Consider the following 13,468-nt stretch of genomic DNA (forward strand, 5'->3'; position numbering starts at 1 on the left):
CTACTCTCTGCCACTTCAACTCCTGCCTCAGTAAGGAAGCCTTCATATCAGCCAGGCTGCTTTGATTGCTGAAGGAAGCTTTTATCATAGAAGCCTTCACCGAGTAGTGAAGGCTTCCATGTTTTTTTTTTTTTTTTTCGAAATTTCATCAGCATAGGCTTATGTGTACACCGCCACTGACCCTGGATGAGCCCCTGGCAGAGAAATGTGGGCATCGCACCTGGTGCCAGTGGATCATGCGCAGTCAAAAGAAAAGAAAAAAATTGGGGGACTCTTAAGCTTCGCCTTCAAGCGTTGAAAGTGAAAGCGATAGCGAAATTCGGCCCCTAGTGTGCCCTTCAACTGCTAAGTGCATACTTATTAATATGCTTTGTTACAGACACATGCATGCACGCACACAAATGTGTGCGTGTACAAGTGCGACGTGTTTATAGTAATGCAGTGACTGTGCAGTGTGGCTGCATCTTGCTGTTGAAATGGCGCTCTGCCGTAATCGAGACACGTTTTTTGACATTGTCTCACAGATAGCACACAAACACACACATGCGAGCGCGTGCGCGAATGGTACATACAGGTTTTTTTTATCTAAAGCAAGAGTCGCATGGCCTCCAAGGTATACGCCGCACGCTCGCCATGTCGGAGGCCATAGAAAGTCTCACAATACCTGACAGATGGCAGCACATTATCTAGCGTTTGCTGTTTGCTTGATCAATGCCTCTTGAAAGGCATGATATGTTTTCCGCCAGATGGACATAGTTGTCCACGTTTAGAGCTGTTTGAAAGTTCCTGTGTGTTTTTGCGGCGATGGCTGCACTATCCCGCCTTTTTCGACGTAGTTTGATGACCTCCCAAATGCGCCTACAAATCGCTGAATGGGCTTGTTTTCATCGCGACACCTGTCAAACAAAATGCGTTAAGGAGACTCCCTCCACTACATGACATTTATGTAGTACTTTTCCCGAAACAGCTGCAAGTAACATTGTGGCTTTGTGGTAGGACACCTGCTTGCTACGCGAATGGCCCGGGTTCGATTCTCAATGGGACCAAGAATTTTATTCTTTATTTTATTTGCTTCTTTCTCAATTTTTTTCGCTCACAGACGATTTTTCGCTCACAAACAACGATGCCGACGCCGACGGCGGAATTTCTGCGGCACGAGCTCTCTAACGTTATCATGTTAAAATATTCTGGGCAAACAGTAGCATGGCTCAGTTAATGGAATTCGCTTACCATGCTTGCGAGTTATCATTCATAGAAATGGGCCAGTACTCACGCTGGCACTAAAGTCTCTTCAGGACATGGTCAACGCCTTGGAGTTCTTCAGCGAAGTTTTTGACTTTCATGTCAATTGTGTTGCACAAAATACATAAACATATGTAGAATATGACAGGGCCCTTCTATTCTTCTTTGAAGCATGTCTTGTTATGCCTTGTGGCCGGCATATTTTAGTGCACACATCTATTGTCACACGCTTAGCGAGAATGGAACCTCTTTATGTATATATATTTTTTCACTACAACACTACAATACCTGTTTAGAGGCCTTACCCTTTACTGCCTAATGTTGCGAATTAACGACATACCGAAAAACTTCGAACAAGCATGTCTTAAAAGGCATGCTGTCTTTATTGCCCGCTGTCGAATACTCACGGGGAATGTAGCTTTCAGCGCGAAAAATATAATGCTATCTTGTGAATGTATTTCATGCTAGAATCAATTGTTTTGTAGCTGATGGCAAAGGCGCGAAGCACATGCAAGAGCACTCACTTCCTCGTTCTTTCTCACCTGGCTGATGCAAGTTCTATCTTCAATAATTTCCTTCATTTGGTGTGTATGTGCTCAAGACGTGGCACGTGAGATGTTGCGTAGTTTTGAAGTACGCTTTTTATTGCAAGGTCCACATTTCTGTGGCATGTGAAGAATTCACGACATACATAAAAGTATGCAATAAAGATGCATCTTGGATAGTTTAACTGTAAAATTCTTTAATGGTCTCTATTTAGAGCTGTAGAATGAAAACAATTTTGATTTTCTTCGGCAGTTTCATAATTCAGGCATTAAACTGTTAAGGAATAGGCTGTGAATGTCTGAGAAGTGCGGCTTACTATGGTGCTTTTGCATTTCACGTGCAGGGAAGTACATGAAGATGATGGATGTGCTGCACACCATTGCCTTTGATGTGTTCCTGTGCATGTCGCAACTGTTCAACTACTACCTCTACGCGGTGAGTGCTTGGCCTGTGACGAAGGGCACATCTCAGCAGATGAGAGGCTCATTGGGACAAACCTAGAAATAAGGTATTGATGAGAACATCGTTATGTGAGGAGAAACAGCTTCAATGGAAATGGCGAGCGTTGGAGAAGTTACTATATTCTTCCTTTTAAATGGCATCTAGGAGTCCTTGGGTCCTAGCGGCATCTTCGGCTTTGTTGGTGGCTTCTGTGTATTACTTGCCTCTGGTGTTGGTAAATCGATTCAGTCATTTGTTTGTCACTAAAGATTGAAGAGATTTTGCCCAAAGTTATTGGCCGTGAGGAACTCTAGAATCTATGCCAGGATACTGTAAAGCCACTGATGTGGTTTCAGCATGCTGAGAATCAGGCTGGGGACAGGAGCGATAAGCCAGTGACACTTTAAAGTTGACCTATTCATTACTTCCACCACATTAGCGTGTTACATGCAATTTTATATGACATGGCTTAATTCTTTGAGTGTCGAACTTTTTTGAAAAAAAGTTTCTTGAGTGGTAAAATTGCTTTAAAGGAATGGGTAAAGTCTGGAAGAAATTGTAAAAAAACAAAAGGGGGAATAGTTTTTATAGTGTTAGCATTACTTGGAACTGCAAAATGTTCAGAGTGGGGTATTCCTTAAAGCACGGGTCCACACACAGCACCACGTCACCATTAGTACATGTAATACGTGGCCGTTCTTGTCTCAAAACGACGAGTTGTATTCATGTTTCACACCAGTTTTAAACATAATGTGCAGCAATTTTTCTTGTGGGTCAATAAATGCAGGAAATAGACAAGGCTTCTGCTCTTGTTTCCGGAGCCCCGTCGCGGTGGTCTAGTGGCTAAAGTACTCGGCTGCTGACCCGCAGGTCGCGGGATTGAATCCTGGCTGAGTCGGCTGCATTTTCGATGGAGGCGGAAGTGTTGTAGGCTCGTGTGCTCAGATTTGGGTGCACGTTTAGGTGGTAGGCCACTCAAAAACAAAAATTTTTTTAAGGGCAGGCAGGGTTGAAATAACTTTTCCTCAAAACCAGCATGTCCGATTTAATTTACCCAGCTATTTACAGTGCAAAATATTGATTATTTATTTATTGGGAGGTAATCTTTGTCAAAAATTGCATTAAAACTGCTAGACACGCCAGCTGTGATACGTGACTAATGGGTGGCTTTATTCAGTAAAGCTTTGACATTTGTGTAACTAATGGCTGGAAGCTATGCAGTGAACAAGAATAAATATTATGCAGTGAATATCAAGGAAGTAATGCTAAAAAAACCAAGAAAAACGGGCAAAAAGAGCCAATTTAGACTGAACCTGTCGGAGAATTCGGCTGTGAACTGAAAAATATTCGATGGATTTCTTTTATTCTAGTTCACTGCACAGATATATATGTTGTAAATCATTGTGCAAAATTTCATTTCAAAGTATGCGCTGAGAAATACGTTATGAAAGCTTGCATCGCAACATTTGGAGCAAATTGTTATTTTCAGAAAAATGTAAACAAAGATTTTCGAGCTTGTAAAAAGGGTCGCAATCTTCGCATGCAGGCCTAAAATGCACCAGATTCATAGCTGGGCCCTTCTGCGGAAGCAATATTGTCTCCTTTTGTTCGGGTGGCTGCTCGTCTTTTCTTTTCTTTTCTTCCTGGCCTGTTTTGTCCCATCCGCTGACTTTCGCTTAGCATTCTGCATGCGCAGGTGATCACTGGCGATGCAAGCTTTTGTCGTGTGGTACACTGGTTCTATGCCAGCTTGCCTCAGAATATCTAGGGTGCTTACACTGCCATTATTAACGTGTGCCACAGCATCATGCAAGGCAAACATTACTGTAGGCAAGCTTACGTCTACCTCTTTGGGTGCCCGCTGCCATATTAGACCATTGAAACACACATTAGCATTTTGAGTCTTTCCATGAAGGCACTTTATTAGAAGTTCATCAGAGCACAGATCACTGTAGACAGTTTTAACTTTGTTGAGCACATCATTTGGAAGTCCTTCTTTGTGTACATATTTACCTTGGCCGAGTGCTTCGACCCTTTGGTATCCGCACCAGCTTTTCGGTCCAAGTGGACACAGGCTATTTCTCGGCTGCTTGTCGGTAGAGCTGCAATGAAAAAGACTGGCAAGGGTAGCCTTTTTCATTGCAGAAAGGTTCCCCACATTAGCCCTCATGGCGATACCATAGTAGTTTTGCAGGTGGTCAATGAGCGCATCAGTGAGCTTTCCCTTACCACCGAGTCCACGCACTGTCTTCTTCAGTTTTCTGAGGCGGCAACCAACACGCTTCTGGACATGTCCAATACATTCCAGTTTCTGCACACTGTCCTTTCCATACATGTCTTTGACAGTGGCATAGCTCTTGGAATCACCATCGCCATAGTACTGCAGGTACTTCAAATCTCTTTTGTTTTTCGACCTTTCGAATAGTGGTATAGACCAACCACCTCCATACTACCAGCACTTCCTTCATGGTTTGCTTGACAGCAAGTGTGGTTTGCCTTCCATTCCTGGTACGAAGCACTATCTTGCCTCAACTTGCTTTTGGTTTAACAAGACTTACACGAACTAAAAAGGGGCTCAACATCAATAACCTTTCCCGTGTCAACAGAAATCACAGACACACAACCGTTCAAAGATGAATGGCCACGCTTCTGCCACGTGCCATCACCTGAAACACAACACTCAGCACTCCCCACAACACGACGAACTTCCACAGCAGCATCAGTCATCGACTTCGACGCCACTTCTCCCGTCGGTGCAGAAAGCCAAGATGACAATTTGTTGTAGGCAGAGTGACGTGGAGGAGCAGGCATGTTCATCACTTTGGAAAAAGTTTTCCAAAGTGATGTTTTGACACCGGCGTCTGTGTCAGTAGGCAGCCTTGTCGTCGTGTAACGATTTCCAGCAAGCTTGCGCTTCATCGTCTTCTGTGTTCTGCACTTCCCCATGCTGGTCGTAATATGGTCCAGGTGGTCTAAGGATACAGCCGTAGTAGCGTTGACACGTGGAACAAATGCAGAACGAAGCCTGACGTAGCCTGACAAAGGCAAACTACAAAAATTCTGACGAGCATCGTGCGTCCCCCTTGTGGCTGTTGTTAGAGAATAACGAAGACTTTTAAACACAAAGTTGTATTTAATGACATCATCTTATATAACAGTCACAATAAAATGCGTAAAGTATTTTGAATAGCATTAATATAGACGAAACAACACTTGCTTTCGAAAGCGATTTTTCGAAACCGAAACCACACCGAAACCACACTTTGAAATGTGGTTTCAGTTTTGCTATAGGAGCGTAGGGCATAGAAAACTTGCTGTAACTCGCAAACTAATGACGTTAGGAGGATAATTTTTGTTGCAACATATATGTAAAAGGTTGAGCGAGCAAGAAAACAAAACCCTAAGATTTATTTCGCAAAAAAAAAAAAAGACTTTTGTAGGTGGCCTACCATCTTAAAGGACCCCAGGTGGTTGAAATTTCTGGAGCCCTCCACTGCGGCATCTCTCGTAAACATATCGTGGTTTTAGGACATTAAACCCCACAAATCAATCGAAATCAATCTTGTTTCTGGAAAAAGTAGGGAAAAAAACTTACTCAGCTTAGCCGAAAGGGATTATATTATTTGATAGCTTTAGTGGAATGGGTAATAAGTGCATTGCTGTTAACATTTTGGAATTGAATTATAATTAATTTATTTATTCATTCTGCAAAAATAATGAAAATTCAGTGTGACTTTTTCTTGGCTGCAATAAAAGCATATACACAAAAACTATGCATGCACAAGTTTAGTATCCTGCTCCCAGTAATATCTGATATGCATATTTAGATTTATGCTAGAAAAAAGAATTATGATGACAACTGTTTTATATCATGAGACTCCTATGAATAAAAGGCATTTCAGATTCAACCCACATGCACATTTCATAAAGGTATATTGAGTGTGAAATATTTAACTTGTTTAATAAAGTAGGATAGAATAGATGGACATAATTGAAGTATTAAAACCAGCCTGTGTTAAGATGGCCGCTGTCGTCTAAAGTTGTGCAGGACTGCGAAATCTATTCAGCGGTAATTCTAGGTGTTAAAGTGTAGGCACCGCTGCCAAGAAATGCAACTACACTCAAACCTCGATATAACGAACCCTGATACTACAAAATATTGCTTATCACGAAGTAAATGAATAATATTCTTCCAACAGATATAGTGCTAAAACTATACCTTTATAACGAATTTTTGGATATAACAAACTTATTTTCGTGTAAGATTCAACTTTCTTATAACAAGGTTTCAGTGTACCTTGACTGTGCAAATAAACTTGTCCTAAGTAGTACGATACCGTTCTACCTTAATAAATCAAGCAGACATAGTTTTTAACTTCCTTAGTGTTAGATAAAAGTAATACAGTGCATGAAATTAGTACAATTACAAGTTTTCTTAGGATGGCAGCCTTTTACTAGATTGATTTCATCAATTGCAGTGACCAATATGTGTACAAGCTTTGACATATAATTTTTGTTATTATTTTTTTGGTTGCATTGTGGACTCTGTCTGCTGATTTTTGTCATTGCTGTTGCCTTCCTGCTCCAGGTGTGTGTGCGTTACTTGTGTGTGTTTGACGCACCGTCCGGGAATTAAAACTATCGACTCCTCGCTCCGCAGCACACTGTGGTGGACTACACACCATGCATGCGCAGGCATAATATTGGCTATTTGTAAACACCATATACCTTATGGGCAATGTGACAGCGCACAAACTCACGGGACGAAGAGAAGAGACACAAACAAGCGCTGTTCTTTGTCCCGTGAGTTTGTGCGCTGTTACTGCCCATAGCAGCGCTTGTTTGTGTCTCTACTCTTTGTCCCGTGAGTTTGTGCACTGTTACTGCCCATAATGTATCACCGACTAGCCCAACTATCAGTCCTGCTTCACCATTTACCATTGGCAGTATGCAGATCTCAGAGAAGCTTGAGAGATGTACCCACACGTGATGTGTAAAGAAAAAATGAATGCAGATACATGAAGTGAATCCTGATGATGGAGCAAAGCTAGGTCCTCAGGTTCATAATGTCTACGTTGAAGTCGCCTGCTAGTGCAAAGGATGAAAGGATGGACGGACGCATGCATGAATGGATACATGCATGGATGGACGGACAGACAGACGCATGCACAGACGGATGGATTGATTTACATAGCAATGTACGGATGTACAGACAGATGCACGGGCAGTCAGATGGACAGATGTGGGATCGACGAACGCATGGGCATACGGATAGACAGACAGATACATGGACAAAGTACGATCTATTTTTAAACCATATGTGCGCTGTATACACTTTGTAGATCATCTGCATAACACCTGTGTCTCGACAAGCCAGGGGCCTACGACAAAAATAGTCATGGTGAGAACTTTAAAAGCTTGCTCCTAAAAAAGAAGAAGAAAAAAAAAGAACACCGCGCACACCTTGCATCCGACGCCACTGCGTGGCAAGAGAGGTGGAGAGGTCTTTCCGCATGCTGCACTTTAAAATAAAAACAAATGTCTACGAGCATCAGGTTCTGCGCTGTCGACACTTGTGGCGCGTTGCTCCAACACAGAGGTGCAACAACTATGGTGCTTATAAGTTCACGCTTGTCCTGTGTGTACCTGTGCTTTCTTTTCGACCGTCGTCCTTTGTGCTTCAGCGGGAAGCTGTAAGTACCGAGCTGCTTGTTGTTTTCTGTGTGGCATTCAAAGTTTTTGCTGTTGCATTCATTGCTTCGCTGTTGTGTCAAAAACTGTGACCTTTCTTTCTTCTTTTTTTTGTTCTATGAAAATTGGAAGTATCATTCATTCTAATTAATATCAAGAAGAGGCCATGCAGAGTACTTGTTTGAATACAGTACTTCAGTCAGGATTTAGTACCACCATTCCTAGCTGTGGCAGGGGCCTGTAAAATTCTTTTCAGAAGGCTCACAGCGCACAGAATATCTACTAGTGCCTTCGTCGTGCTTGGAGACTGCCACCAAAGCTTGTGTTAACTTCTCAAATGACGAACAAAGCCTTTTTTTATAGCACTTTTTGTTCATTCAAGCACGGCACGCAGTACCAGCGAATTATTAAACCCTTTATTTTGTTCACTGCGCACATAATAGCAGACCAACGATTCTCTCCACGAAGCATGACAGCATGTTCTACTTTACCATACAATATAGGGCAATGCTGTACTGAAAGCATGAACTCATAAAAATTTTTTTATGCAGCAAAAGCTAATTGCATGAAATATTTATGCAATTCGTGCTTCCTTGCAGTTACTAAAGCATCGGAGAAAGCCTAATTCATTTATTGATATCAACTGTATTGCAGACTGATGGGAGGTTACCAACTGTCAGAGGGTGGAGCACAAGCAAATGAAGATCAGCAAGTTAATTTCATTTTGTGCAATAATATAAATAAACATGCATTCAGGTGTGCATACATTTCATTAAATGTGGTACAACTGCCCCACACAAGAAATGTAAATATTTGCATTTGTAATTGTGGAACTGCAAACTTCTTCAAAGACTCATTTGATGCTCCGAAGAGGTGTTTATCTGCTCCATAGCTGTGCCGTTATGGCTTTGATTCATGGCATCACTGGTGGCCCCATTCAATGTCCTATGAGAAATAAATGTGTCGCCCGAAATATCCTGTCAGCCGAAATATCAGAGAAAAGTTTTCTTGCTAGTCATGTCATATGTATATTGCAGTCGTGACAGATAATGCAAGCGTTTCATTGCTGCAGCCACATTACCACCTGTCCATTTGAATAACACTCAGATATCAGTTACTTCAGAGATCATTTACTTCCAGTTCATCCTTGTCTGTTCCATTCCTTGAGCAGTATTTTAAAAAGGTGTGGTACCATTCAATGCGTTCTACTCGGCTGCTGACCCGCAGGTCGCGGGTTCGAATCCTGGCTGCGGCGGCTGCATTTCCGATGGAGGCGGAAATGTTGTAGGCCCGTGTGCTCAGATTTCGGTGCACGTTAAAGAACCCCAGGTGGTCGAAATTTCCGGAGCCCTCCACTACGGCGTCTCTCATAATCAGGGCTTTAAACCCCACATATCAATCAAATAATTTAATGCGTTCCCCCAGGTTGAAGCCAGAGGTTTTTAGGCAGCCGTCTACTCTACTGTTCTTGTGATCACTGCCACAAAAGCACTCCTCCAATCAGGTTTCTAAGTTTCTTCTTCATCAGAAGAAGGAATATAATTTTCCTTTTTCGGTAAAGTCATCGCCACTTCAGGCTTGTGGAATCAGGCTTGTGAAATCGCCATGGTCCAACAGAGAAAAAACACTGCCCAAGCACTTCGTACAGATAGTTAACCCGCAAAGCTGGAACTTGCAACCACAGGCAGTTGCAGACGTCACAGCCAAAGCCGCTCGAGAAACTCTCGCTGAAGGCAGGCATTGGCCCCAGCGAACGCACTTTCATCGTTGCCTTGTTGACGCTCTGCGTACAACACCGTTTTCTCATCTCGCTACTTTCGCTTGCATTCGGCTCGGAAGGCTGCCAGATTCTCGGTTTGCAGTTCTAGGATTGCGCTTTGCCACCTGGGCCTGTTATGCCCGGACTGTTGCGTCGGCTCAGAGGACATTGTGGTGGGGCTCTTCGGAATACTTGAATTAGACAGATTTCGTTGCATTGTTGACCACAACATTCGTAAGAAAGACCGCGAGGCTGCTTTCTGTTTTTTTCTCACTTTACAAAAAGATTACATGAACACAAAACACACGACACGCACTAAAGGTTACAAAACTTGTTACGACCTGTGTACAAAGTTCTAAGCAGTCGCAAAAACAAGTCTAGTCCCAAACTTGACTGAAAGTTTCACCGGTGAGTGCTATACTACTGAGGTGTCGGGGACATCCACAGAGGGCAGACACGAGCATTGGGATGCCGTCGGAGAAGGAACTAGGCGAAGAGCAGAGCAACGCTCAGGTGTATCCACTGACGGAGCCGGAAGGTGTCGAAGACGGGGTCGACAAAGTCGGGCAGTCTTCTCCTCGCACACACTGACCAGAGACCACAGCGAAGCATTCGAGCCTATGTCAGACTTGTACCTGGTGGCTGCGGCTCCATGGACCATCGAAGCTTGAGGTAAAGTAAAGCAGGCTGCTCAGACTCTTCACCTCTGCCAGGCACTCGGGCAAACTACGACCCCGACGCTGGCGAACTGTCGCCACCCTGCTTCTCCTACCTGAACAAACTAGAAGCCCCTTGCCGACTGCCGTGGCACTCCTCTTCTCAACCTGTCGGCTTCTCATTGGGGCTTTCTGGGTTGCCACGTCAACAAGTGATTGGCCCTTGAAATTTTCGTGGTAACTCCTGGTTTGGCCACTTTCCTCCTATGTTGTTGACGTTGCGCCCTCGCGCTGATGTTCCTTGACGTCGTCATCACCCAGTTTTTGTTTGTACATGAACTGCTTGTTTTTTTATTTTTAGTGTCACAAACTTTTCCGGGGCACTCACTTAACGCACGCACTGCACACATGAATCGGAGACATGAATTCTGTCACGAATCAGCTGTCAGCATTGTTCTTGGAAAGTTGTCTGCTGTTCGAGAATACACAAGATTCATGCCCTCTCCATGTAGAAGTTGTAAGTTGAACCTTCCTGCAACGCTGAGCTCTTCACGCATGTGAGCCCATCACATAATGTTGGTTTACATCCCTCCTTTGCCTGTCGATATGCTTCTGCTTGATGGCTTTCCGTGGCTAAGAGGCAACGTGCGTGCACGGACAGGGTATTACCAAACTACCTCCCGTTTCGTAATCTGTCTTTCTCTTCTATCCTGCATTCCATCCTCTCCCACTCTCCACTGCGGTGCAGCACTGTTGAGGTGGCCTCCACTGGGGGACGGTGCTGTACATTTAAGGCGAAGGCCTTATTGTATCATGCTCAAGGCCATCCATCCCTCAGTGTGTGCCCTAATGCAGTGCCAGGTGGTGACTGGGTGCGTGCCAACGGATGCCATAAGCGTCTGTCTCGCCTCGTGTCAAACTCTTTAGCACTGGCACTTCGCTTGCGAGTGTGGCTTTGCCCTGTGTGCCCAATCATGAAAGGAGCCAGACACGCATACCACATTCCCTTCTGACCAATTTCATCTCAATGGGCACACACGTTCGCTGGACACTTTGTAGAATTTACATGACATTCTTCATTTTTCTGTCTTTCACAGCTACTTTGTTGAAACTGCTGCATGTGGGCTCGGCAGCATGGCCACGAATAAATGAACGCCATCACTGATGGCGCTCCCAATGGCGTGCACGCTTAGGTGTGACAAAAAACGATGCAACTGACGAGGCATCCAATGGACATGTTTAGCATTTCTCCTGACGAACGATTTTCTGTTTTGCTTAGCCATATACAGCTTTTCCTGTAAAAAACAGCAGCTGTTTTAAATAACTGTGTTAAGCATTTGTGCGACTATGATGCTATAAATATTTCATTAACAGGGATGTGTGCAATTTAATGTGCGTCAGCAGGTGCCTTCTTAAAGACATAACATTTTAAGGGCCTATCAGTCCATGCTTAGTGTGCTTCAGATTGAAACATTACAGTAAATAACTGTGGTAATAAATTAAGCTCACTGGGAAGAGCTGGCGTACTTTCTATAATTTGGGTGTGAGATATTCAGTAGTGCAGCTTCGAAAGTCCTGTACACGTGATGGAATGTTCAATATATGTAAGGCTAGTGTCGGTGGTTAGGACAAGATTAAGGAGTAAAAATAATTCACTGAAACTTATAAAAGAAGATTGGGAAAAAGGTGGAAGAAAGGATCTTAGAAAGGTTGCCATTTGGCAATTTCATTTTTTTCTAATATATATATGCACGCAAAGTGCTATAGTGCTAGTATAGGGCCTTTTGACCACCGGTGATTGACTTGGAAGGTTCTGTACGAATAAAAGAAAGCAGGCACACAAGCACTTGCACAAGAGAAAAACTCAAGACAACATAAATACTGCTTTTGTGTTGTTTCTATCTCCTCTTTTGTGTAAGTGTTTTATCTCCTTTAATGTGTAAGTGTTTAGAGTGTTTACATGCCTTTGCTCGATTATCACGAACCCTTTACCAACTAGCTTAACTTTTTGCTGTTCTAAGGTCCTTTACTTCATTGGCTACTAAATGATTTACCTGTTTCCTCATTTCTGCTTGAGTTGTGAAAATAATGCTTCTCATGCTCTTTTCAGGTGTACATATTCTTCGCCAAGGAAATGGTGAGTCCTTATGATATTACAAAGCAACTTGTCTTGCTTGTTTGGCTTTGCTGCTCTTGTAAAAAAATAAAGAAGGGGTGGGGCATACTTAGAGGGTCTTTCGTAATAATAGTAGTCATTTATTCTGCCTGTATTCCCCAACGTTATCATCATACAGCTGCACAGATACTGTGCTTTTATGCAAAAGCTTTAAAAAACTCATTTCGCAAAAATATAGCATCAGCGTTATCATCGTTAGTTGTGAGCAAAAATCATCTTGCTCGGGATCGAAAAATGAAAAAAAAATTCAAAGAGAATAAATAATAAAAACTTCAGTCAAAGTGATAATCGAATCCAGGCCGTCCTTGTGGCAAGAAAGTGTTTTACCACAGAGCCATGCTATTGCTCAAAAATGCTTTATGTCATGTAGGGAAGGAGTCTCTTTAACTCGCATAATGTTGCCTGGCAGAATCAGACCAGGCATCAATTGCACAATGGGGGAGTACTTCAAAGGCTCAATCATTACAAAGGGCTCAAACATATGTTTGTGTATTTCCTTATATACGTGCAGTGGCACCTTCTCTGGCTCGCAAAAAAAACAATTATAGCATAGTAGGTTCTTAACAATTGTTCTTGCAGTACGCATTCTGGGATAGTTTGAAACAGCCCATGTTACACGTGCAGTTGTTTGTTTTCTTACTGCACAGTGCAGGCATGCACTTAAAACTGAAGCCAGGTTTGCAATTGAGAAGGTGATGCGCATGGTTCCCTATTTACCTATGGCATTCTACCCTTGAAGGTGAAGCTGTTGTGCGCTCGAAGTTTTTTTTTTCTTTTATGTAAAAGGGAGTTTGCCCTATGCATAACTGGTGGAGAAGCCTAGCTAATGTTTCAGCTGCACACAGTCGTACGGTGCACGATTAACGTCCCCTTTTTGTAGCTCGAGTCATCACAGCTACACGGGTTTGGGCAAATAAGGCAACAGGCTAGGTAAAAAAAAACAACACTTTATTGGTT

At 43.0% G+C, this 13,468-nt stretch overlaps 1 protein-coding gene across 1 annotated transcript in view; it reads left to right on the forward strand.

Annotated features, from left to right (window-relative positions):
* The window catches only part of Vps50 (vacuolar protein sorting 50), a 243,954-nt gene that overhangs the window by 137,900 nt on the left and 92,586 nt on the right, over window positions 1-13,468 (forward strand). Inside the window, exons 18-19 of the mRNA XM_037429998.2 lie at window positions 2,132-2,223; window positions 12,446-12,472. Of these exons, the coding sequence (XP_037285895.1) occupies window positions 2,132-2,223; window positions 12,446-12,472 (119 nt within the window). The remainder of the gene's footprint in view (window positions 1-2,131; window positions 2,224-12,445; window positions 12,473-13,468) is intronic.

The sequence above is a fragment of the Rhipicephalus microplus genome, chromosome 1 (genome assembly GCF_043290135.1).
Source record: "Rhipicephalus microplus isolate Deutch F79 chromosome 1, USDA_Rmic, whole genome shotgun sequence".
Classification (NCBI taxonomy): Eukaryota; Metazoa; Arthropoda; class Arachnida; order Ixodida; family Ixodidae; genus Rhipicephalus; species Rhipicephalus microplus.